A 26,635-nucleotide genomic window follows, 5' to 3' on the forward strand; every position below is an offset into this window, starting at 1 on the left:
TGTGCTGTAGAACGCTGATCTACCAGTTCAGTTGTGGATTGCTTGGAGAGGGTAGTACTAATAGACAAGTAGCAATGTCCAGCGATATCGCTAACATGCCTTTGAAATTGAACTCAGGGCTGACGTTGTGGAATTGAAAAGGGGCCAATGTAAGTTCACAACTGCAAAATAACAAAAATAACAAAAATAACTAAATAACGAGACTAGCGGTGGTTTTGATATGATGTCTCTCCTTCAAATAGCCCATTAAAGAGAATAGCGTTCCGATTATTAATTTTATAGCAGTTTTCCTCGTGCGACTTCTAGAGAAACCACAAAGCCGGTATTTCTTAGGCGAATTCAAAGACAAAAGCATGGAATTTATTGAATTTCTGATAACTGAACATTATATTAGCATTACTTTCCTTCGCTTCGGCGATTACAAGATGCGTGATCAAAGTTTCATCGAACACTTGTGACTGGTTGCCCGGATGTCTCGTTTCTATGCCGAGATGACGGCGCTCGCATATTATTAATAATAATAATAATAATAATAATAATAATAATAATAATAATAATAATAATAATAATAATAATAATAATAATAATAATAATATCTAGCGTTTTCCGTGCCAAAACCACGATATGATTACGAGGCACGCCGTAGTGGAAGGCTCCGGAAATTTGGCCACATTGTGCTTCTTAGGATCTGGTGCTTTTTAACGTGCACATGAAGGCTCACAATGCTACTCTCCGAAACTGACACACAGATAGTTTCGCCCTAAATCACTGCTTAGGAGTGCAGGCGCTTCGGTGGAATATTCCGTCGCAGAAAAAAAAAAAAGCTAGTGTGACGTACGAATGTTGCTTTTCCTTATTGTTGTACCAGCGAGACCTAATAAGAGTTTTGTCAACTGTCGCCTAAATTCCGGCGCCATCCTATTTCTCGCTTTGTTCTTTTTTTCCTTCGTGTCACGGACGGCGTTTACTCCCTTGACCCGATCTTATATCAGAGACACCTCGCGCCGACGCTTCCATTGTGACCAGAACAAAAAGCCTCGCGTTTTCGCAATACTTTTGGGCCGTCGTGAACTCGCGCTGTACCCAAGGCCGTCCTCATAATCCAAGTGACAGGCTTCCACTTGGACAGCGAAATGGCGTGTTCCGTCTCTACAGTACTCGGTGGATAACATTTGAGGCCACGGCCAACCGTGAGAGCGCGACCTGTCCTGACATTTGTGGTGTTTTCCTCCTGTAGTACACAATTTGCCATTTGGTCATGAGAACACGTCTTCCCCGAACAATAACGTTAGGATGAAAACAGGGCAAATATAGAAATTGATGGATGCTGTAGCGACACCGTGGAGAAAATAGGACACTTACTCGCGGCCGAGATCAATTACAGCAGCTTATTCACTACACAACGTAACTACTGCTATTCGTACTTTTCTATAAGCTGTGTAATCGAGATCGCTTGGAACACCGCCGAGTACAATCTGAGGGCACAACGTTGTAACCGAAATTCATACACCGTTATCTACCATTAAAATAGGCCCCTTTGCGTTCCCTTAAAGAAATCAAAGGGCCGCTATAGCACATGTCCCTTGCGATCATGCGTTGTAATGTGGCTTTAAATTTTGAGGATAATAAAGTGCAAGTAGTATGGTCTAGTAGAATGCGCATTGATATGTATGTGCCGATTATGTAGAGCACGGAGCGCACACAACGAAGAGGGAGAGAAGGTAACATATAGTAGCAGCAGACTGACTGATATTTATTTTAATGAGAGTGCACGCAAAAGCTCTACGTATTTACTGGGACATGTGCAGAACCAATCCGGAAAGTACAAAAAAGAACGAAACAACAACAAATACAGACGATACTAAACCTACCAATGGCATTTAAGAATGCGGACCTTTTGTCACTGCTTACACCATCGCTCACAATAGTACACTGATAGCTCAGACCGCTCAGGCAGATCGCTCCCTATAGTACACCGATCTGCCCGCTTTCCATATGCAACAGCTTAGTTGTTTTACGTGATAGTTCATATTTATCTAGAAACAGAACAGAAGCGTTCCTGTTTGCTAACTTGCTTGTGTCGTCTTCTGTGTGCGTTGCCATTTCAGCATGACTTGCCGCGGTAGCTTAAGGGTTAAGGCGTTGTGCGTCTTCACTCAAGGACGCGGGTTTGATTACCGGCCACGGCGACCGCATTTTGGTGGAACTGAAATGCGGTACGACGACATCCGTGTGCTTAGAAGTTAGGTGTACGTTAAAGAACTTTACCACGTTGTCAAAATTAATCCAGACTAGAGCATTTCAGCCTCCAGCCTCGAGAACTCCAGCATATAAATTTCTCAGTCTTTCAATTCTACTCTGTGTACCATCCGTAAGCGCCATGGGTCCCGCGTGGCTGTAGAAGAAGCGGTCTCCCTCCTGGAACGCTCGGAACTGGCGTCCGATGATGCAGGCGAAGGTGGGTCCCACCAGGGCGCCTGGCTGCACCGGCCGTTCCATCAGGCCAGCAACCCAGAGGTCCACGTCTTCGGGGTGCCTGGAAGAGTTGTCCCGTGTTAATTCCCTGTTCTTTTGTCTAACGTTTTTCAATGCATGTAAAATTTTCTACGTAAAATATGTAAACTTTTCTTTTGTCTAACGCTCTGCCATGTCTGTTATCTGTACATATTTGTATTGGTACACTGACATGTACAGGCCCGGATCCCGGCCATGGTGGCCGCATTTTGATGGAGGCGACATGCCGGAGGCCCGTCTTCTTAGATTTAGCTGCACTCTAAAGAACGCCAGATGTTCTAAATTTTCGGATCCCTCCACTACGGCGTGCCTAGGAATCATATCGTGGTTTTGGGACCTAAAACCGCAACAATTATTATTATGGCATGTACAGGAGTGGTCAGAAGTTCACAGGCCGCGCTGCAATACGATTACATAGGATAGCGGCCTGGAAAATTTTAACTACCCCTGTACATTCAGCGCATTTCTGTACGTTGCACGGCGACACTGCGCTGCAGCTTTGGTTGCACACCACGAAGGCTTCGGAGAGCTCTGAAGAGCAAGCTGTTCTGCTTGATCGGAGCTGTTCTGCTGTCAGCCCGGCTGTAGCTTCTTTCCTTGAGTGGCTGCATGCTTTGACACGACGTTATTATCCCGACGGTTATTGCCACGACAGCTACCACCGCATCAAGGTCGACGACCGAGACCGGGAAAGAGCCGCAATTGTCACTCATCATGGTATCTGAAAAAAAAAATTAGACCATCTCCCTCTAAGGGGAACCATGTGCGGATGCGAAGGAGCGCATGGGTCGACTTAAAGTTTCGTTCATCACGGGCACCTTGCCCGAGATTAACGCCTCCTTGCATGTGGAGCACACCATGAATTCACTGTAGTTGCTGTTGCTGTTACTCGTCCCGAACTCTTGTGGGAGCACGCCACGCGGGTTCATCGCGCGTCTGCAGAATCTCGTTCCCCGACGCCATCACATGATTGCTGAGAGAGTGTAACGGGGAGAGGCCACAGCGTCTTACCCAGCCCCTCACACAGGCCCGAATGCGCTAGCGCGTGCCAGCACACGTGCTTTTGTCTGCGTTACGCCAAGCTAGGACATCATACGGCAGCCCGGGCCCCTAAAGTGCTCTGCACGCATCATCATCAAGGCGATCGAAGAACAAGACGAAGAAGACGCCTCCATGGCGCGAGCGCGCGTTCAGTATGTTACAGATGGCTATGGTAGGTTTTAGAAAGCGGACGGTCGCCAATAGAACTACGGACAAAGCTCAGCACAAAAGCTGCTTCGCATCTAATAAAGTCCTCCGTTTTAGGCTATTTCTGTGACTTTTCAAAGAACGGTGGGTACAGCTTCATCCAGTCCGGATTCGCAATTCTATCTTGTTTATTTAAATGACGTCGTCGTTTTTTCGGCGACTTTCGAGCAGCATTTGCGATGCCTTCGCTTGTTGTTTAGTTGCGTCCAAGCAGCTGGCTTGTCACTCCAGCCTGAAGGAGCCGCTTTGGCTGCGAGGAGCTGAAATTTCTTGAACATATCGTAAGCAGCGATGGGATTAGCCCGGATCCTGAAATAGTCGAGGCGTTGGTACCTTTCGAAGCATGACGAACGAACGCAAGGGCGGCCGTATTTTAACAGCGAAGATGTTCGGGCTGGCCATTTTGTGCGGTCTCTCAAAAAACCATCATCATCAACGGGCATGTGCCACAGAAGTTGGGCAAATTCCAATACTCACCACTGCTTCATTGAGAGAGAGAGAGAGAAAGAGAGTGTGAGAGAAAGGTGTAGAATGAAAGAGAGAGGGAAAAATAGAGTGAACTAATGGGAATAAAGACATGATAAGAAAGATAGAGAAATCTATAGAAAGAGATAGAAAGAGATATAAAAAATAGAAAGATGAAGAGAGAAATAAAGTGAAAGAAAGGGAAGAAAGAGAAATAAACATAAAAAGAAGCGAGAAAGAGAAAGGAATAGAAAGGAAGAAAGAGAAGCAAGTAAGAAAAAAAATAACGAGAAACAAAGAAAGCCACCCAGCTGCGTTCTTCCTCCAGGCTTGGCACGACTAGTGCGAAGCTGCCGTACTAGGGAACAGGAAAGGCAACGGCGGCTGCGAGAAGAGCCCCAGGCGATGGAAGCCCTACGCCAACGATGAGGTGCCCGTCCATCTACGAGAGGTGCGAACGCTCGGTTCTGGAGTTTGGACATCCGTGTCGTGACTAACCTAGCTAAAGCCTAGCAACAACCTAGAAGCAACCAGACTAGACTTCAGACTCGTCCACTTTCGCTGTTTCAAGCCTTGCGCGACTTAGTGCAAGCTTCGCCACTTTTTTTGGAATTCGCGCGTACTATCGTCGCTTTCAACTTTTAGCAACCGCACACCCTTGAGCTACTGTACGCAATAGACAACGTCGCTTTTGCTTGGGGCCCTATACAATACCGCGCTTTTTGCAAACTACAGCGACGGCTTCAGGCTCCACCGATTCTCTGTCACTGACGAACATGTCGACCCTGATGAGCAGTAAGCATGAGTAAGCAGATTTGTATACTCAATTATATACCCATTTGCACTGTGCGTGCAGTATGTAATTACTGTACTGTCGTATGGGTAAGGCACCCCGATCAAGCTGTTTGTTCAGCTTGTATCGTCCCTGTCTATAAAAAGTTCACAAGACTGGTTAAACGGGTGAGTTAGAATACAAAGGAAGTGTGTTCGAGCGCATCGATAGATACTATTGAAGCACGCGCATTACCGTGCGTTACAAGCACGCGGATATCACAAGGCACAGCTATTGCTCGTGTACGCTGAACCTTCTGCCTCAAGACAAACATCGTGTTTTTATAGCCCGGTTTACGCCGGCACAAGAACGATAATAGCTGTGCATTTTAAGAGACACGGTTTTTACTTAGAAGGATATGTCTAAGTCCACCTCGTAACGTGAAAGCAGCACCTTTCAACAATTACGCCAAAATAACAAGGCGGTAGTCTGGAGGTGCATTGTACTCGACATCCACAACCTTCGTGGTTGTGGATTGCGCTGCTTCCAGTCGTGAACCTGATTAGGGGCCTTCCCATCAGGCTTTTTTTAACGGCAGCAATAACGTACGTAACCTTTTCTTTTTTTGAGGGAGAGAGAGAATAAACTTTGATAAACTAAAGCAAAAGGTTAGTTACCACGGGCGGGGCCCCTCTTCCAGGGCCCCGCTGGCAACAGTTTCTCGCCGGGCCTGACCGAATGTCGCCAGATTGCTTCAGAAATGAACAATTTTGCTAATAATCTAAATGATAGAAGTCGACACCTACTTGTAGCCTGTCTGACGCGGTTTGACAGCGTGTGTAGATGCGATATACCCCATGCTTGCGTTTCTTGAGGGACAGCGCTTCTGCTGTCTCTCCCCTGTCCGCGTCCGTTCTTTCAGCTGCTTCTCAATAAATGAAATTCAACTGAACATAATTCAGGAGTGAATGCGAGCTTCTATGGCTTGAACCGAATGGGAACTATTTGCATTTGATTTAGAAAGTCTCGATACTAACTCGTAAAGCTCTGCGAGAAGCTGTGCACGGTGAGGTTCCATGAAGGCGTACAGGTCCTCGAAGTCGTGCACGCGTCGCCCCAGGCAACGGCGCAGCCAGAAGGAGTAGCCCGGCATCGCGTGGTCGCGACCCCGCTGTATGTTGAGCGAGGCTAGGTCCAGGCCTGCCTGGCTGGTCGCGTTCCGGTACAGGTGTACGCGCACTGCTTCCGCCAATGACGGTCCGGGCACGCGGGCACGCTGCAGGGCCAGGCCGCGGATGAGACGGTCCACTGTCCCCTGGACGAGATGCGAAGATTACTGAATGGATGCAGTAGTTAATCAGCAACCATATACCCACACTATCCGGTGCTAAAGAATGATGGTAGTATATGCGAGCTCAAGTAAATGGACAGCAGAGCCTTACGGACTTGCCCGTATAAACATAAACCCTTGGAAGACATTCGTGGTCCTCATCACCACCACAACCACCACTATCATCATCATCATCGTGCCATCATAATCATCATCGCCATCATCATTGTGAGCCTATCTAATCTTCACTGCAGGAAGAAGGCCTCCATCACTGATCTCCAATTTACTTTACCTAGCGCGGATTGATTCCATTAGACTCGCGGCCGTCCTCGGCTTCCGTTTCTTTCCCTTTGTATCCGTTCCGTTGCTTGAACTGTCCACCGGTTGTCTGTCCTGATTGGCCGCCCAAATTCATTTCTTTGTGGTGCGCCTACCGTTTTGTCAGAATAATTTTCTATCTTTTTTAAGTATTAGTATTATTAGCGCGAAACATTGAATTGGTTAATGGTGTTGCTCGTCTGTACCGTGTACAGATGGGTCCACATTAAAGGGGCCTTGCAGCACTTTTTCAGCAAGGTCAGAAAACGCTTCCGATCAATAGTCGGGGCTTCTGAGAACAAGCGAGCCAAACATTATAACGCAGCACGCGGTCTGGAATTTACAATTAATTTTCAGTGAGCTAGAAATTGTTCCCTCTACTTCCAACAAATGGTGCCATATACCCAAATGACCGCGCCATGTACCAAAATTCACGATCATTGGCTGATTTGAGCGTCACAAGCTCCATAGCCAGGGAGGCCACCGCGGGAGGCCGCCACGTGCCTGCGCTCGTGATCATAGTGAAAGTAAGCCACGCGTTCGAAGAAAAAAAGGATAAAAAGTGCTCAAGGTCAAGAAGCGTGCGTGACGTAGCTTCTTTCCCTCATGCCATCCCTCCCTGCTTAGGTTCGAGCGCGCTCGTCGGGGCCAGAGAAGAGAGAGAGCAGCTACAGCGTGCGACTAATCTGTGTAACTCCGTTCTTACTTGACGGACTCAAATATTTTTGTGACACAATGAACTCATTTAATGAAGTCATTCGATGGTCCATTGGAAAAGTGTGGCAAGGTTTCTCTAAAGGGAACAGTTGCGCGGAGGTCATGTCCGGATTTCTATCCCTTGAAATAAGTATAGTGGCTTAGATTTCCATAAAACTACTGGTGGTTGACAGTTCTTACTCCTTTTGACAGACTAGTGTCGTGCAAGAACAATCTTTCCACATCTACCAGCAGTTAGGAAATATGAAAGGCGCTAGTATGAGTGTTCGTTTAACAGTGGACCGTACTGTACTTGGCTCACCATTTCGTGCAGGTCGTCCACCAGGAAGTAGTGGTCAGCCAGCGAGTAGACAGTCGCTCTGAACTGCTCGTCCACTAGAGAGAAGTGGTCAACCATGCCGTGTCCAAAGCGAAACGCGGCAGTCGCGAATTCCACCAACACGGACGGGTCTCGTCGGGCGTCATAGCGGCTGCGCAGGCCCGGTGCATGACGGTACCGGCGGCCCAGCACCACTGGAAGGTACTCGTTGTAGATGATGTGCTGGTGCTGCGCCACAATGACGCGCCTGCGCACGAGGCCGGCAAGAGCGTAATGGAGTATTGCTTAGTTGTTTGTGAAGAGCTAGAACATTGTTCTATAGAGGATAACCAGCCTAATAGAACTCGTACTAACGTCATCGGGGAATATCACGTCGCCAGTATTGCACATGCCTGACGTGAGCGACCATGATATTTTGCATGTAGCGTTCGATCGGTCGCATGCACCATCAGAAAAACGCTCTAAGAACATCAGAGACTATAACAAATGTAACCACTAGCCATTAATAACGAACTGAGCTTCTTTTTAGACATTTCTTTACCAGATTACCTCGAGCGCCCAGTAGAAACTAACCGGTTTATGTTTCGAAATAGAGTGTCTGAACTGAATAATCTCCATATCCAACTTCGGCGGGTGTAGTCCAATCGCCAAGCTCCGTGGTATAACAGATATTTAAACGGACATTCTAACAAGAAAAGATAAGACGTTTGGGAATCGCTCAGTATTCATTAAATGGCCCGCTGGACAACGCACTAGACAACTTCTTCAGCCAATTCGAGAACACTAAAGTCTACGAAATCCCCCTTCTTCAACGTAACCTTGTTGAATATTCCGATGACTAACCCTAAACGCTCTTGGAGCACAGTGAAACCAGGTTGCACCAGTAAAGTGTTATTACTTTCACCCACCAGCTATCCTGCTTCAGACCATCTTTGTGCTACGGTACTAAACGATACATTCATTAACATCATTAAACGTAGCGTAAAAAACGCGGTCACAGAAAAGGAGCACACTACACAGCGGTAAACATTCATTAAGCTGTTTTCGTCTTCATCTAATCATACCCAACGTCCTGAACTTGAATCGTATAATCATTTCACAATGGATTCCGTCATACATATTCCATTGCAGATATGCCGCAATGGGTTCATGTTTGAATCACATGGCGAGGCCGCTATTATCGATACCCTGAAATAATCATCTTCTAACGGTATCGATGGAATTAATAGTAAACTTTTAAAGAATACAAAAAAATGCAGATTGTGAAAATATGCCTGAAATGCATATTTTCACAATCGTATCATGACCACGCGCTACCTGAAGACTGGAAAACTGCTGCGATTATAAAGGCGGTGATAAACATAATCCATCTAACTATCGACCCGTATCTCTCACATCAATACTAAACAAAAATAATGAAACATGGTATTTTCTCCTTGTTAATTTTCTTCAGGATAATACCTTCTTCTCTTCAACTCAGCATGACTTCCGAAAGTTTTTTCTTGTGATCCTCAACTAATTTCTTTCACAAACAATTGTCATTTCTGTTTGGACTCTTCTTCTTTAACTGACGCTATATTTCTTGACTTTTTTTAACGCGTCTGATAAAGTCAACCATTGACTGTTTTTATGTAAACTGAGTGTTCTAAAAATTTGACCCTGCAGTTATTAACTAGATTCGCGCATTTCTTCTCGTGCTCAGTTTGTGAGCACTAACGATGTTGATTGTTCCACTGCACCGACTGGTTCTGGGGTTCCTCAAGGATGAGTACGTGGCATCCTGCTATTCCTAATCTATACTGACGAATCTATTCATTTTGCATGAGTAGATATATTTCCAATTACTTCCAGAATTGGTTTATTCGCTGATGACTGCGCGATTTACCGTAAAATAAGTCACGAATAATGATATTCAATCTCTGCAGGCTGATCTCAATAACATACTTCATTGGTGTCACAGTTGGAAAAAGAAACTTAAAAATGCAAATCTGTGAAGATTTCTCGATCCAATACAACTTGTAAACTTACTTCCTTCATAGTCATCCCTTTGAAACTATAATATCCTACCAGTACCTCGTTGTTCATATAGTAACACTCTGTGCTGGAAATTACATACAGGACATATAACATGCAAAGCTAATAAAAGACTGGGTTACCTTCGAAGAAACTTCTTTCTTTTTCTATCGTCACTAAACTTATTACTATATCATCACATACGCACATTGTTGCGCTATAACCGAGTTTATGAAATATCACATACGCGTGTCAACAAATGGAATACGCTTCATGACTTTGGGTCTGTGGTCAGATAACATTATCACACATGCTGGCATCCGTTCACAATCGGGCAGCTCGCTTCGATTTGGCTAACTACCATCTTACCGCTAGTGTCACCCAAATGAAGGCTTCTCTAGACCTCATCCCACAAGCCACCCGCCGAAAGCACAAGCGCGTTTGTTTGTTTCATGAGATTTTTTTTATCATAATCCCAAACCTCGTTCCCGATTAATCTAACCAGCACATTTCATTGCTCTTCGCCGTAATCACCAACAAAAAGACACAGTGGTCCATTTCAACGCAGTAACTTACGCCTAATCATATTTCCGAAGAACTTACAATGAATGGAATTCCCTGCCTGCATCGTTAACGAGCATCGCCGACTTCCATTCAATTTAAGAATATCCTTAAAACAATGATTAGGTTTATGTTTTGTTCAATAACTGGTTGATTTTGCTTGTCCTTCACCGCCTGATAAAAATAAAATTTTCTTTTCACCATTTGCTTTATTATGTTGTTGTAAACTGTTAACATTATTAACCTTTGTGCCTCTATCACTTGGTGTATTTGTATGAAATGTGCTTTGTGTTACTTTTTTTTAGTGTTGTGCAATGCCGTTCCCCTCTGAAATGTATTCCGTACACTGAAGGTAAAATAAATAAATAAATAAATAAATAAATAAATAAATAAATAAATAAATAAATAAATAAGTAAGTAAGTAAGTAAGTAAATAAATAAATAATTAAATAAATAAATAAATAAAGAACGACAACGCTGACACACTTAACCACCGAACCACAGTCGCGGTAACTGTAAAAAGGATATTCAATTTTCAATCGCTACATGACTCGCGGAGCGCGTAAACTGACGTGTAGTATATGCGACATGCATACAGACTTTTTCTACACCTTAACATGAAAATTTCCCCTGTGTTTTCCGTGTCACCACTGTGTTGTCATAGTGTTTAACCACTAAGTAATCCGTTACACTAAAAAAAAAAAAAAAAGGTTAGGCAGCTCCGCAGTAGTGGCGCGAAGAAGGTATCATGTGCTGGGCTAGCCGCTCACCTTCGGATGGTGTGTACGCGGGTTCGAATCTCACCTGGCGAAGCAATTTTTTCCCCCTAGAACTTCTCACTTTCTTTCTCTCTCTCTCTCTCTGTACTCGTCATTAGCCCATCAGAGTTATTGTATCCCACGCCGGAGAAATCGGCACTTGTGTTTTGGGAGCGAAGCAATAGATGAAGACGACGGCGACGATGAAGAAGAGGACGAAGAGAGCGCGTGCCGGATGTTTTTCTGGAAACATCGCACAAATTATGGCGAGCTATAACCGCTTTGCTGTTAAAAAGAAAAGAAAAGATGCCCCATAGAAATTGCTGTCCGTTCATGATCAAAGCTCGGCGGTGTCTCGGAGGTGGGCAGTAAAGTGCTCTTTCAGGTAGTTCCGGTGAGAGTCCCCACAAAACGCATAACTGCACAATTTCTGAACCGTCGCTGTACGCTACGGCGATTCTATATGCAACTCACAAGCTTTGTCAAATTTCGCTGCCGATAGAAGCTTCGCATCAGCTAGACCTACCTGGCTTCTTGGTAGACAGTCTCGGGGTCCCAGTCGGGGTTCAGGTTTCTCAGCTCCCGGGCCACGCGGTTGTGTTGTCGAGCATACAAAATCTGGAACAGTAGAGCAGTACCCCATTGAACATTTCAACAACTCCACTCCAGTGCGAGAGCGTCCAGGGACGACTAAGTTGTTTTATTCTGGAGACGCATCTGTTCACATTTTGTTCAAGTACACTTTTCCGGACCATGCTATCGATACACGCAATTGTTAGAGAATAAAACTACAAAAGAAACCAACGACAAGTAGGGATGGAAGACGTAGGAATAGGGGAAAGTACGCGCGGAGAAGTGATCGGTATGCTGATATGCCTAAAAGGTTGCTGCTGATCCAACGTGTCTTGTTAGCATCTGCATTCAACGAAATTCTTTCGTACCCTTCTCGTGGACATCATGCTAAAACGTGGACGGCGCAATGTGCTTTCCCGAGCCTTTTCGGGTCGCTTTCTGTACTAAATGGGCGCGAGGTCTGCGATGTCGACGATCGCCTTTGACCAAACTTGTCTCGGAGTCCGTTCTTAACAAGATATAACAATAATAATAATATCTGGGGTTTAACGTCCCAAAACCACGATTTGATTATGAGAGACGCCGTTGTGGAGGGCTCCGGAAATTTCGACCACCTGGAAGATATAACAATAAATGAAGTGGAATTTGGCAAGTAGATTAGGAGCCCGGTAGTGCGAACCGGAATTGAGCATAAGATTGGGAGTGTGGGCCCGGAAATCACTTGTAGTACTAGAAGTGGCAAAACGGAAGTCAAGTGTTTTCACGTTGGATCAACATTTTTTTTAGTCTGAAGGGCCCCTAAATCATTTCCGAGTTCACAGACGAACGAGGGGATCTTTCACGCCTTTACTAAACTTCAAGCGTTGAGCCTATCAAGATGTGGCACTTTTCGGCTTGCGTAGTCGAAAATAGAAATCAGTTGATCGCGCACAATAGTCATGCGAGACAAGGCAGAACTGGCGTGCGACTGCGTGACAAAGCAGCGTGGGAGACAATACACAACTGATATTCCACGTGCATTGACGAATCGAGATCTTATTTACTCGTTAGGTCACGTGAACAGACTACTGGCTTAATAGAATGCGTTGCTGGGCGAGATGGTGCACTGTTTGAAAATAAAATCAGCGCGCAAAAAAAAAAGAAGGGAGAGCGCCCGTCCCGTCTTTTTGTCTTGTGTCCCGTGTTTTTTAGATGCGAAGCAGATCTTACTCGGGGCTGTGTCCGGCAGTGGCGTCCGCGCTCCACTGCGCATGCGCCTACTCTCTCTCTCACTCTCCTCCTTTTCGCAGGTGTTGGGTCGCCTTCTCTCCTCTCCTCCCCCGCGCTGCAGCCGCGTCGCAACCTCTCCTCCCACGTGATGCAGCCGCGCCGCAGCCAAATACAGCTGTAACCCACTCTCTCCTCTCCCTTCCTCATTTCATGTGTATTAAGCGCGTGCGCCCGGTCGGCTTCCGTCATTCTCGCTTCGCTCCCGTTCAGATGAGTTGTACGGAAAGCAACACACAAACACAACGTAATGATAACACAAACACCAAATAAAAATTGGCTGCGTATCTGCGTGCTTCGCTGCAAATGTCGTCTAAAGACGATAGAAGAGGCGCTGCGTGAGATATGGACGCCATCTGGCAATACGTCGGGAAACATGAGTGCTGTGTTGCGGGCTGGCAGTCCCGGCGCAGCAGCAGGCGAAGACCGGCGGTGACCAACGCGACCGGCGGGCACGCCAGCCAGCCCGAACACGCGGTTTGGCGCGAAGCGCTGAAGCAGAAGAAACGTCCGCACTCCACGAGTACTCTCCACACACAATGTACACCTTAATGCTGTGGTGCGCAAAAGAACGAAAACACGAAGGAGGGCAAACGAAACACGGCGCAATGTTTCGTTTGCCTTCCTTCGTGTTTGCGCCCTGTTTATTAACTAACAGTAACTAACATGGCGGACACTTGCATTTCTTGCCATGAAGCGATGCGGGACACAACATACTTGTCATGTTCAGAATGTAAATACAGTTATCATGTAGGTGCGTGTTCAGGAGTCACAGAATCGGCATATAAAAAGAAATCTGCAGCAGCGATGAACTCGTGGAACTGTGCAACATGTAAAACGTCAAAAGCTCGAAGCAGCCAGAGCACTGAACTAGAAAGTGTGGAACACGGAATGAACCTTGCAAAAGAAATAGGTGAAATTCACAGAAAATTGTCGTTACTACTTACAATGAAATCACAGGTTGACGCTCTAGAAGGCGTTGCTGCCACTGTATGTGGAATTGAAAGGTCAGTACAGGAAATGTCAAGAAAGTATGATGAAGTGCCTGCCGAAATGAAGCGACAGAGTGCTGATATGAGCAGTCTAAGAAAGCGGGTGGAAAAACTCGAAACGCAGACAAATGAACAGGAAGTAGAACTGCTCAAGCAGGAAGTTAATAACCTTGATCAATATAGCAGACGTCTTAATCTGGAAATCCATGGACTAGCCGAACAAACAAACGAGAAAGTGATAGAAAAACAATCTTTTGGCCGACGAACTTGAGCTTCCAAAACTATCTGAAAAGGATATCGAAGCCGCCCACCGATTGCGCACCAGAGCAGGAACAGACGGGGCTGATAAGCCGTCACCTATTATGGTGCGCTTTTCGGCCCGGTGTACTCGTGACGCCTTACTTTCAAAAAGAGGTGAGCTAAGGAGAAAGAAATCAAAGGTTTTCATCAACGAAAACCTGACTGCTCAGAACAAACGGCTGTTCTGGCAAATGAAAACAAAAGCAAGAGAAATGGAATATCAATTCGCCTGGGTCAAGGATGGCAAATTCTTTGTTCGGCGCAGTCAACGTGACAGAGTACTAAGGATTAGGACACCCAGTGACCTTGATCTCATAAGATAGCTTTAAGAATGTCAAAATCTTTTTTTCTTGCGCCATGTAAGCATATGGCTACACACGATAAAACATGCTATCATGATGCTGATTCATTTAGGCGTCTCAAGGCCTCACGTGGCACCAAACAAATTTCTTTGCTTCACCTTAACGCACGAAGTCTAAGAAACAAGCATGATTCTGTTGACCTTTTTTTAGACACCTTAGATCATCAATTCGACGTGTTAGCATTCACCGAAACTTGGTTCTCCAATGACTGCCCTGTTGTAAACTTTTCAGGATACAACTGCATATCAGTGTCGCGACCTAACAAACGAGGAGGTGGCGTTGCAATATACCTTAAAAGCCGCTTTAATTATGAAGTTATTCCAGAATACTCATTCATTGATGTTCACTACGAATGTGTGCTTGTTAAATGCCTCAACACGATGCTGGTAGTTCTTTATAGGCCTCCAAACGGTGCTGTAACCCCATTTATTGAATTTCTGGAGCGTGTTTTAGAGCACTGTTTATACGTTGGTCTACCTACCATAATTAGTGGAGACTTGAACATTAACTTCCTCTCGATGGAGCCATCTGTACAAAAGCTACTTGACGTTTTTCTTTCTTTCGGTTTTAGCAGTATTATTGACATACCAACAAGGATAGCAAGCATGTCTGAAACTTTACTAGACGTTTGTTTTACAAACTATGAAATTGATCAATCTGATGCCGGAGTATTAATATCAGACATAAGTGATCATTTGCCGTTCTTTCTCTTTTTTACGCCCTACATGGCCCAACGCAACCAGCGCAAAGAACACCCACCTATTCTGCTTAGGAAGATATCGGCAGAAAAGATTGATTATTTTAAGCATTTGGTTGAAGGAACTAATTGAGAGTCTATAATGCAGATAAACGACCCTACCGTCTCCTATGACCTATTTATTAAAACATTAAAAGAACTTTATTATACCGCATTTCCCCTAGAACAACTTAAAATGCCCAAAAAATCCAGAAAACCGTGGATTGATGCCTCTTTACTGAAGAGAATAAAAACACGTGATAAACTATTTGCATCATTCATAGAAACAAAGAACATTGATCAGTTAGCTGAGTACAAAAAATAAATAAATTAACATCTGATATTAAACACGCTCGTAACTTGTATTACGAGACTAGGTTTGCTAGCATTTCTAACGATTCCAGGAAAGAGTGGAAATGCGTAAATGAATTACGGAACAAGAGCGAGAGAGAAGCAATATCGGAAGTATTAATTGAGGGCGTACTATATTCAGGTCATTCGCTGGCAAATAAATTTAATGAGCATTTTTTAAAGGCAGGTGTTTGCACGTCATCGACGAGCACTAGTATTAGCTGTACGTCCTACATCAACAGTTCAGACTCAACAATTTTTATGTCACCTACTACAGCGCAAAAAATATTTAGCTTGCCAAAAAAATAAAAAAAATAGCAGTGCCTGTGGCGTAGACGAAATAAAGGCAGTGCCTCTTAAAGCAGTCGCCCATGTTATCTGTTTACCTCTATCGCACATATGTAATCTTATTCTAAGCTCTGGAATCTTCCCCAACCAACTGAAGATTGCAAGGGTAACAGTTATCTTCAAAGGAGGAGATAAAAACGATCTTGGTAACTACAGGCCAATATCTGTTTTACCTATGTTTTCTAAGGTTATAGAAGAAACAACAAACTCCAGACTTACTCATTTCTTTCAGAAAAAAGAACATTATCGTTAAAAATCAATATGGCTTCAAAAGAACAAATCCACGGAAATGGCATTACTTGATATTAAAGATAAAATAGTTGACAATATAGAAAAAAAGTTACTCACAGTAGGGCTATTTCTAGACTTTAAAAAAGCCTTCGATTCCGTTCAACACGATATTTTACTGCTCAAACTATCTAGATACGGTGTTAGAGGAACAGCTCTAGACATCGTCAAAAGTTACCTAGAAAACCGTCTGCAATATACTAACATTGGCAATGCGAAATCTGAATTCGGTGAAATTACATGCGGAGTGCCGCAAGGGTCAATCCTTGGCCCGCTCTTATTTATCATATACATTAATGACATCGTAAACATACCTCTCACACCCGAAATTATTTTATACGCTGATGACACCAACGTATTCTTCTCTGGGCCAGATATTGACGACCTTAAGTTAAAGCCAATCTATGGTTACAAAGCCTATCTACCTGGCTTAGGGCCAACAGGTTAAATCTGAACGCCAAGAAAACAAAGTTTATTGTATTTAGACCCCGCAACAAGACATACACTAGCAAAAAGATTATTAGCTTTCAGGGACAGCCTATTGATCGCGTTACGTCTCACAAGTTCCTCGGTGTCTTTTTTCACGAATATTTAGAATGGTCTGTTCATATATATCACTTACGACAAAACATCTCTCGAGCAGTTGGCACACTCTGCACGTTACGTCATTTATTACCAGTATGGCTGAAAAGACAGGCTTACTACACAACAATACATTAGCACCTTCACTACTGCCTTCTTATATGGGGAACAACGACAAAAACAAACCGCAGCTACTTACACCTTTTACAAAAACGAACTGTGCGATTAATTGAACTTTTGCCCTTCCGTTCACACACACAGCGCCGTTTTTTGAAAAGCATGGACTGCTAGTAATTAATAACATACGACATAAAAAATTAACAATGCTCATATACCATGAAGTTAAATCTAACCTAACTGAATTTTTAAAGAAGTTTCTTGAGCGGGACCACAGCCATAATTTACGACACATCAGCTTCAAGAAAGATATGCTTCGTACGAACTACGGTACACAAAAAATAACTTACCAAATTCCCCACTTCCTTAACGAGCACCCAACCGTGATGACATTAATTGAAGAAAGGTCCTCCATTCCTGTCTTCAAAAAATGATACACGCCTTCCTTCTAAAAATCCAAACAGACTTGCACACCACTATCAATTCCTCTCCCTGTGTTATGTAACTTGCATATGCTGCAAGTCCCCCTTTCTTTTTTTTCCTGGTTATTGTTGTGTGTATTGTTGCTCTCTTATTCATATTTATTGTGAATTACGTGTGTTACGTGAATTGTGAATTACGTGTGTTATTCATAATTATGTACATATTTTTGCTTCTAACTGCTTGACTTCTGGAAAAAACGCGTTGTTTGATGGCACCTTATGTTCGCATTTGTTATGTCATGTACGACTGCTTATTTATGTGTGTACGCTGATGATCGGCGCTTTGTCAGGCTTTCTTTGCCTTTACGCCGATCCCCTAGGCAACTATGTATACTGGTTGTCTGAAATAAATATGATATGATATGATACTTTGGCCGAGGCCGAGTGCCTGAATTCGAGTAACGTGCCGACAAACAGAAAGACAGACAGACAGACCAAAATTTCTCCGTTTAAGTATCCCAAGAAAGACTATCGTCTTTAAAACCTCACACACTAACGGAAACGCCGAGTGAACGCAACGGAAAGTTGGTGTGCGCCCGCAATGTTGCTTCGCATCCCCTCATGGTTCCCTTGAGTGGGAGATGGTGTAATTTTTTTGCGCACTGCTTTTATTTTCAGACTACTGGCGTCGCGAATTGTGCCGAAAAGAGGGCAAACGTCAGGAGAGAATGTTGGGCTCGTTCATTGTACGTTTAGAGGTTGTTTAGGGGCCCGTTGGCGAGCCAGCCGCAGGAGCCACGGCACTGAGAACCCCGTAGAAGTTCACAAAGAAATCTTCACTTTAGCACCTCAGTATCGGGCTGCGTATAAAACCGGAGATGTACCTGCAACACAGCGATGGCTGGCTGCTGGTTGACCCTGCCGTCTCCGGCTCGGAAACAGAAGCTTGCGGTCGCGGGGTCGCTGCAACCGTCGCGGTCGGGCGTTACGCTGGGCGGCAACAGCCCTTTTCCGGCTAGCAGCATCAGCTCCCTGGCCTCGGAGTTCCTGAGCGCCTCGTGCTCCACCTGGTTCGTGCCGTACACGTGCGAGGCGTCCAAGAAGGCGCTCTGCTGGTTCACGAACCGACGCTCGTCTGCAAAGTGGACAGCACTGGCACATCGTGATCATGGCCTCCAAGGAAAGCGAGCGCCAGGGAATATATATGAAACTCCGCCTCTTTTTTTCTTGAGGTACTCAATCCTAAACGGGCTAGATCATGTGCGACAGAAAGAATAAAACATTCATTTGGTCTTTCAAATTAGAAGGTCGGTGAATAGAGTCCTCAGCCCGGGATCCCATTGGCGCACGCCGCTGTCCTCGGCTGTTTCACGAGGGCCTCTTCGTATCTCAGCTGGTCAGCAGCCGTATAATGAACCGCTGTTCCGTGTTCCGTATTCCGTTTTGGCCGCCATTAGCGCCCCGTGATTGGTCGTTTCACCTGTCACTCAAGTGACGTGTCGGAAGCCCAAATTTTGGTGACGTCAAAATGACGAGTACGCGCTCATTATGCTAAAATATACGGAATCGGTTCCGTCGAAGCGCGGAACAGCCAGCGAGTGGCCCCGTTTCGACGGAATAGCAAACATGGCGGCTTTTTCGTGTTGTTGGCGGCGGTCGCTCACCGGCTCGGCAGCGCCGTGTGCGCCCGACCACGCGCTCGACATGCCAGTCGATGAAAGAGTTCGCCGTCACCTTCACCCGAAGAAAGGAAGGTGCGGCGGTTGTGCTGGTTGTGCGACGAAGTGGCCGAGGAAGGCGACCGACTGCGCTGTCGGTGCAGCCTGTGGGTGTTGTGCGGTCTTCGGTTCTTCGCGAGTGGCAGCCTTCAAGCCTCGTTTGGAAGCGAGGATACTATTGTCATCATGCAAGCTGCGGTGAGCAGACTGTGTGCGATGTTGTGGCGGAGGTAACCGTGCACGCCGGGATCCGTAACAAGTGGGTTCACTTGGCAGCGTTGCCGTCATCATTGCACCTAAGGGCGACCATCACAAGGCGGCATTTTATCCCCGCAAGGGACATTATGCCCACATCGTCATGCTAGTAAGTATCGGTCTTCCCATCCTTTCGAGCGCATGTCCGCGTAGCGAAATGTGGCTCACAGTGGTTCACGCTTTCGTCAGATCTGCGACGAAGACATCGGAATCCTGCCGTGAACCACTGCGTCTGGGGTCAGACTACGACGCCCACGTCTGGTGGACAACGCGGCTGCGTGAGCGCATCGAAGGGGCCCGGATTGCCGCGGCCGTACCTTCTGGCCTCTAGGTGAGCAGAACAAAAAGTTGGGATATTCACAGTTTGAGCTAGCGGAATATTTGCTCGCGCTATGGTTAATGCCCTGTTTGATTAGCTACAGGTACTGTTGGTAACTGTGACAACTGACAGGATGTCGCTCGCTGCATGTGTGTCATCTTGCAGCTATCGGTTATCCGCTCCAAAATATCGACAAATGACTCACATTGTCATGACAGCCCATTTGTAGTAGTCATGCTTCGCGTAGTACGGGTAAGTCAGACTGGTGAAGTGTAGCATTACATCATGTAGATGATTCTATCATTGCTCTCTTTGTGTGGCTCAGCCTTGTGAATCTCTTACATTGAAGTAGTATTTACAACACACCACTTGTATTTGTGCAGGTGACAGAGTCTACAAACCAGGACCATGGCTCCTGACACCTCTCCGAGGCTGTCCTCTCAGAAACGGGGTAAAAAGGCAAGTGCTACACTGCACATGCTGCAATGCAGTCTGTAATGAAGCGTTGTGCTGGGCTATTGAAGAGCTGCGTTCAGCAGTGCAGTTGTACCCTCCATTAAGAATCAGAATGTGCATCTCACATTGCTGCAGCATGTGCAGTGTTGCACTTGCCTTTGCATTGCAGAAGGTGACAGAAATGTTCATGATTTCAGCGATGATTACAATAGTGAGCATGGCAGTGTTGTCAGAGATGACCCCCAACCGCTACTTAGACAAGGAAGGTCATCACGCTCCTCATGTATTCCTGGACAAGCTGTCCGCAGTGGTAATCCGCTATTTGGCTAACTGCACCACTGACAACAGCACTAGGCAAGTGTCATTTCAGTGAGAAACATGTGCCTAAGAAGTAACAATAATATATCGGGTTTTCCGTGCCAAAACCACGATACAATTCTGAGCCACACTGCAGTGGAGGAGTGAATTTATCTTGACCACCTGTGGCTCTTTAACGTGAATCTCAATGTAAGTACAGCAGTGATCCTGCACGTTACCCTCATGGAGATGTGTTCACTGTCAGCAGGAACCGACCCATGCGCTGAATGAAGCTTAGCAGCGCAACTTCTTACCTGCTAAGATGTTACCTAACAAGTAGAATAAAACGTTTCGAAGTTAAATTTCTTGGTAATAATAAATCGCTACTGGGTTTCATCATATGCTCAATGACCAGGTCTTTCGCAGAACTTGACTACACGTGACTGGGTCATTTTTATATGGTGGTAGATAGGAACTTTTCATTTAGCAACTGTCAATATAACGCACTGTACTCGGTAGCTGAGTGCTATAGCCAATTCTCTGGAAAGCAAGGGTTTGTTATTGTTTTTGTTACTGCTGACCGTCCTCTAATCACAAACACTGTGACCGTTATCTGTTCTATGACTGGGAGTGCACACCAAGTCTTTGTCTCCTCACTTCCTGTATAACAACACAGGGCTTGCCTTTTGCTTCACGCACAGCTTGTGGGCACTGTGCTCTTTTGTTGCACATCCACCACACTGTTCCTTTTGAAAGGGCCAACTGATGCTGAAACAGATCGTCTGGCATTTCAAGTACCTTTTTCTCATTCAGAAGTGTGCTCATTTGTGAATGAAGAAGTAATGTGAAAGAATATGTAAGCAGTCTCTTCAAGACAGAACCTTGAAAAAAAAAGAATTTATTCGTGTTCACACCAATGCAAAGACGGCACATACTTTCTGTAAATAAACGTACATTGTGAAACTGTAGTGTCATGTTTTTAAAGCATTACTGACATCTTTACATGCACAAGTTACAAGAAACATCATGCTGAAGGAAGCGCAGTGTGACATCGTACTGCATGGGTAATTAATGGCTACTATAATGCAAATATAGATAGCATTAGCATGCCTTTGTACTATGGACATATTACGTTGCTAAAAGCGTTATATGCGTTTCAAGGAGCACCTTTGTGGTCGCGTGTGGCAGGGACCAATACTGTAACCAATGTCTGCGCACCTCAAATTTTGGTTGAAGTTCGGCACATGTTGTCTGTTTATTGCTGCGTCCCATCCTACCGCATGAAAAAAAAAGAGGGACACACGAAATGTGCACAGTATACGAACCACAAGGTACGTGGGCAATTGTGTGCACAGCTATGCATTTCAGATATATTACAGAGTAGTATAGTACCCCTAACAAGATGGTGGTTTGTCGATGTTTATAAGAAAGGACAGTTGCATAACAATGATATTACATGAAGCAGCAAGACAAACCAATGTATACAGTGTTCAAAACACGCCTGTGCAACTGACAGGATGCTTTCCTGAATAGCAATAGCAAAGTTTTTTCTAACAGATATAGCGCCAACATTACGTACATGTAAAATGCATGTTGCAATGTAACTGGCCTAATTTGCAAAGAAGAGTATATGCTTGGTTTTCGAGGACATATCTTTGCAAAAGGATTGATAGCTGTGACCCACGCAGAAGTCAACTGCAGTTTCAAAAAGGACTGTGTGATTATTTTGTTCAGTGTAAAAGCACCTCCTGTGAGTGGCAAACAGGCATATCATCCTTTAGTGCAACTTGTAAACACACTTGTGTCTATACATTCCTGCTTCAAGTGACATCATGAAACTACAGTCTTTTGGTGTACAGTCAAGCATGGTCTGCATATCATTTCAGATAGCTGACTAGCATATGCCAAAAAACTTATGAAGAGCAAGCACTGCCACGAAATCTTGCAGTGTCAGTTTTACTGGAGAGAAAGGCTAAGCTTACAGGCTTGCCGCACGAAATGACGCCACATGATATGTGTTGTGTGCATCATTTCAGAAGGCTGACAATCACATGTCAAAGCAACTTGGGCAGACGTGCTCACACTACCCCAAGAAAGAGGAGTATCGATTTAAAAACACTTACGCACTACACCTCTCACACCGAAAAGATGACACGCAAGTAAAGAAACGCGAAACAAAGAACAGAAAAATGAAGACAAGTTAAAACGGCAATAAAGTCTTAATGTTCATGGCCGACGAGGTGGCTACAGCAGCAGTGAAGACTGGGGAACTCCAGGCCCATTGGCAGCCAGGAGATGTTAGAGCGTGCCTGCGATGCATTAGATAGCCGAACGCATGCCCCTCACTTCATCGACAAGCTCTGGATGCTGCAGGTAGAGAAATTCACAATGTATTACAGGCCACTTAATGCAAGAACACACAGGAAACCAAACTAATGCTCCATCGGTTTGATTCGGATAGGCAGCGATGACAAGGGATTTGTCATTGAGCTGGAGAAAAAATCCAACCGTTTTTTGTTATTTATACGTTTAAACCAGGGCCCAACCACAAGAAGTCAAATAGATTTGAAGTGTTGGTTTCACTTATTTTTGTTCCATGAAAATGTGACCCTGAATTGACTCCGCTTCTTCCTAACCTTGGTACAAGCACTTCAAAGTAGCATCGTTAAGTCTTCACACTTGAGCCTCCTTTACGTGGCAAAAAAAAAAAAAAAAAAAAACTCGGAACTTGGCGAAAAACTCGTAGCACTTCTAGCCACACACACCAAAAACAGGCCCGCCGCTGCTGGAACAGCCTGATAGGTGGCTCCGTAAGTTTTCCCCTCTTTTTTTCAGAGTTCTCGCCGCAACGCGGTAAACCAATGCAGCATATATGATACAGTTCTTTGCAGTCTACAACAATTATGCTGACCAAATCTATTCGTTATATCATCACAAATGAAACACCGTGGTGTGCATGTTAACGCAAATGTTTTACGCAACAAGTTTCTACTGTGCAAGTTCGATTCAGCAGAAATGTAGTACGTAAAATGCACAGGGGAAACAACTGAATGTGCACGTCCGTGTACGCTGTAACTACGCTCGCTCAAGCACTATCGTTCACGAAATCAAAAGGTGAAGCTTAATAGATATCAGACGATAGAACTACAGGCTTCCCCAGTTCATAACGATGTTTCTTCGCTACCTGTAAGAACCAAAGCAAATTAAACATAACGCGGTAACGGCATGCTCGGCATAGTTTACTCACCTTGCGGCTAGAATTCCACGTTTTCCTTGCTCTTCGCAGCTTCCGATATTCCTCTGCGACGAAAATACTCCCCGGTAGTCGCGATCACATTCTTTTCGCAGTATTATAGGTGACAGAACAGAAAACACGGCTCGCAGAGACGATCAGCTGTTTTTCTCGCAACGGCCACCTTAAGCGACTTGGATTGGATGCAAAAGCGACACCCATGTGGCTACGACTCTCAAAATACGTTTGTTTTGCGTTTTCTTCCCAATACGCTTCATTAACCTTAGCACCAGAAGCTCATAAAACAAATTTATTTTCATTTACGTACAATTGTTCTTTTGTCACACGCTCGCGGACGAAATAAAATAGTTATACGGCCCCTTTGCGACCCTCAGCCAAAAAGTCACTAAAGCCCCTAAATTTTCCTTCCGAAAATACCTAAAAAATGCTAGGGATTTCCCCAGAATTCCTACGTAAAAAACGCCAACTGCCGCACTTGTCTTGCTCAACAAGCTATGGGCGGCTACGAGTGCATTTTATTGGCCAAATTCAAAAAACGTCGCGGCTTCCGGCGTGGGCGGCGCTTCAAGCGTGACGTAACAGGGAAAACGGAATACGGAACACGGAATAAAAGTACATTATACGGCCGCAGAGCTGCCTACCACCCTTCTTTGTCGGATTGTGTCTTGTGTTGTCTGGATGGATTGTGGTATTTCCTTACTATGTGGTACTCAGGCTCGGCCATGTCCATACCATGTGGTACAGGGTGGCTGTTTGATTTTTCGCATAATCTGCACTGTAGCGCGTATGTGTCGGTATCTTAGTATGTACAGAGTTGGTAAGTTATCCTAGGTAGCGCGGCGTCGTTTGCAGACACACTCCTAGGTCACGTGGGTGGACCCAGAAGAACCGTGGCACCATATGGGAGGGGGGGGGGGGGCGAGGGCTGTTCTGATGCACAATAATAATCGTAAAATATTTTGCCTGCTTTTCCTTGCCTTTCCTTACCCCAACCACCCGATATAACCAGGTAAGGAACGGCGCACGCTATAACAGCGTGACACAACGTTTTTGATGCTAAAGTAGCTAATGCACAGTTTTCAAGGAAATTGAAGTAAGGCATACAGCGATAACAAGAAAAAACAAAACAAGGTAGGCACTAAATGTAGATGAAAGTACAACGGTGCTGACACGTATCTCACACAAATTGTAAAAATAAACTTACGGCGCAGCACCTTGCACTTTCGATGCAGTTCAAGCAACTGTAATCGGCAATATAACATTACAAGGTTACCATAAAAGGGTATCGGCTTGAGCTTATTGGTAAGGCTTCATGGCTTTGAAACAGCGCGTAAAGTACGAGTCGGTATCTTAGTATGTATTGCCACGCCCACTTCTTGTTTTATTTTGATGTATTCGGTTTTGACCAGCAAGGACGTTTATCAACGATCGACGCTGTCCGCAAAGCAGTGTTCAAGAAGCTTCGCGATTGTAGTAGATCGTTTGTTAAGATTGCGCGCCGCCCGTGAATGTTCCAGCTTTATCGAGAGATAATGCCGCCACCAGCCATATTGCTGGAAAGTTCGATAGCGCCTGTATAAAAGCCGACGCGCTTGACCGCTTGTCAGTTTTTCGACGGTCGACGCTCTGTTCGCCGCTATCAGCGTATTGCTGTAGTTTGACTTTCAGTTTCCCGGCCACAAGTTCGGCCAAATAAAAAGCTTCATCTCGGATACGCTGTCTGCTGCCTTCGTCGACGTCACGACCACGTGACAGTATAGCCTGCTAAAACGTCAGCGCCTGGTCCTGTCTGTTTCTTTCTGTGTCCTCGTACTTTACGCGCTGTTTCAAACATATGAAGGTTACCATAATTTTGTGGGAAGATCAAGGACATTAAAGGTACACCTCATATAAAGCTCATGCAGCCCTCGCCTCCTACACACACTTACATGCGTAGGAATGCTATCCCAAAGCATAATCTATGCTGACAAGTTTATACCTCTCCGATGTTATCTGTGGTTCGGGGAACTCTGTCCAGTTCACTAAGGTGAAGGTTTTTTCGTTCGATTATTCGATATATTCGCAGCAATCGCTCTCTGTTGAGATCACCTTGTTACGACTGCCTAACTTCTCGCTTATTTTCATCCTTATGGCACTTAGACTTACTTGGGCAGCAATTTGTGAGTGTATGAAGAGTGAAGCGAACGTACGCATGACTCCCCCGCAGTCGCTGCACCCCGAGGAGCGGACGAAGTTTATGCACGGCACGGACAGCGGTCCGTAGAAGGAGTCGTCGCTGCTTACGTTCACCGGGTAACAAGCCGGTGATGTCTCGTTGCTGGTGCCGCAGCAGACCAGCAGGGACCCGTTGGCTGCAGAGAAAGGAGCGAGATATATGGAGTGAGATCGATTGTCCTAATCTAATAATGGTGAAAACTTTGCAAGACCCTGACCAAGGCCAAAAAATATTTACTTTGACGTTTCGGCTGCCAGACGGGAACCTTGTTCGCGATGAAGGGCGAAACAGGAACATAAACAGGAACATGGAGCATCAGGAACATCAGCAAGAAGTAGCAGGAACAGAAACGTCAGAGGAACAAGGAGCATCGGAATGACGTAAACGCACGCGAATTAATCGAGACATTCCACGTTAACGAGAATCATAATCGCTGCGTCTCAGTTCCATCCGTCAGCCTAATAAGTTGTGAAATCACCATTCTTGAACAATATTGCGCGTAATGGTGGCGTTATATGCGCACGCACGAGGTTGTTTTTGTGTATATCTTTTTTCCGGTTTGCACTAACCATGTCAGTTGTTAGTTCAGTGTCTTGTCCTGTGGCCCTTTTTGTCTCGTGCTTCCGTCTTTCGCGCTATTTTAAACTGTGAACCTTAATCATCTCGTCCAGTCTTACATCCCTTTGATGTTAACACCACATGACATTCAGCACCCTTGCAATGACAATTCGAGCAAAGAACAACGAAAATCATGAGAAATACACGTCAGC

General features: G+C 45.1%; 1 protein-coding gene across 1 annotated transcript in view; it reads right to left on the reverse strand.

The window, feature by feature from the left end:
- The window catches only part of LOC119372588 (chorion peroxidase), a 177,750-nt gene that overhangs the window by 10,875 nt on the left and 140,240 nt on the right, over positions 1–26,635 (reverse strand). The window contains exons 4-9 of the mRNA XM_037643063.1: positions 25,840–26,001; positions 18,237–18,487; positions 11,542–11,633; positions 7,666–7,930; positions 6,037–6,314; positions 2,367–2,536 (exon numbers count right to left, since the gene is read on the reverse strand). Of these exons, the coding sequence (XP_037498991.1) occupies positions 2,367–2,536; positions 6,037–6,314; positions 7,666–7,930; positions 11,542–11,633; positions 18,237–18,487; positions 25,840–26,001 (1,218 nt within the window). The remainder of the gene's footprint in view (positions 1–2,366; positions 2,537–6,036; positions 6,315–7,665; positions 7,931–11,541; positions 11,634–18,236; positions 18,488–25,839; positions 26,002–26,635) is intronic.

This window comes from Rhipicephalus sanguineus, chromosome 10 (assembly GCF_013339695.2).
Source record: "Rhipicephalus sanguineus isolate Rsan-2018 chromosome 10, BIME_Rsan_1.4, whole genome shotgun sequence".
Lineage (NCBI taxonomy): Eukaryota > Metazoa > Arthropoda > Arachnida > Ixodida > Ixodidae > Rhipicephalus > Rhipicephalus sanguineus.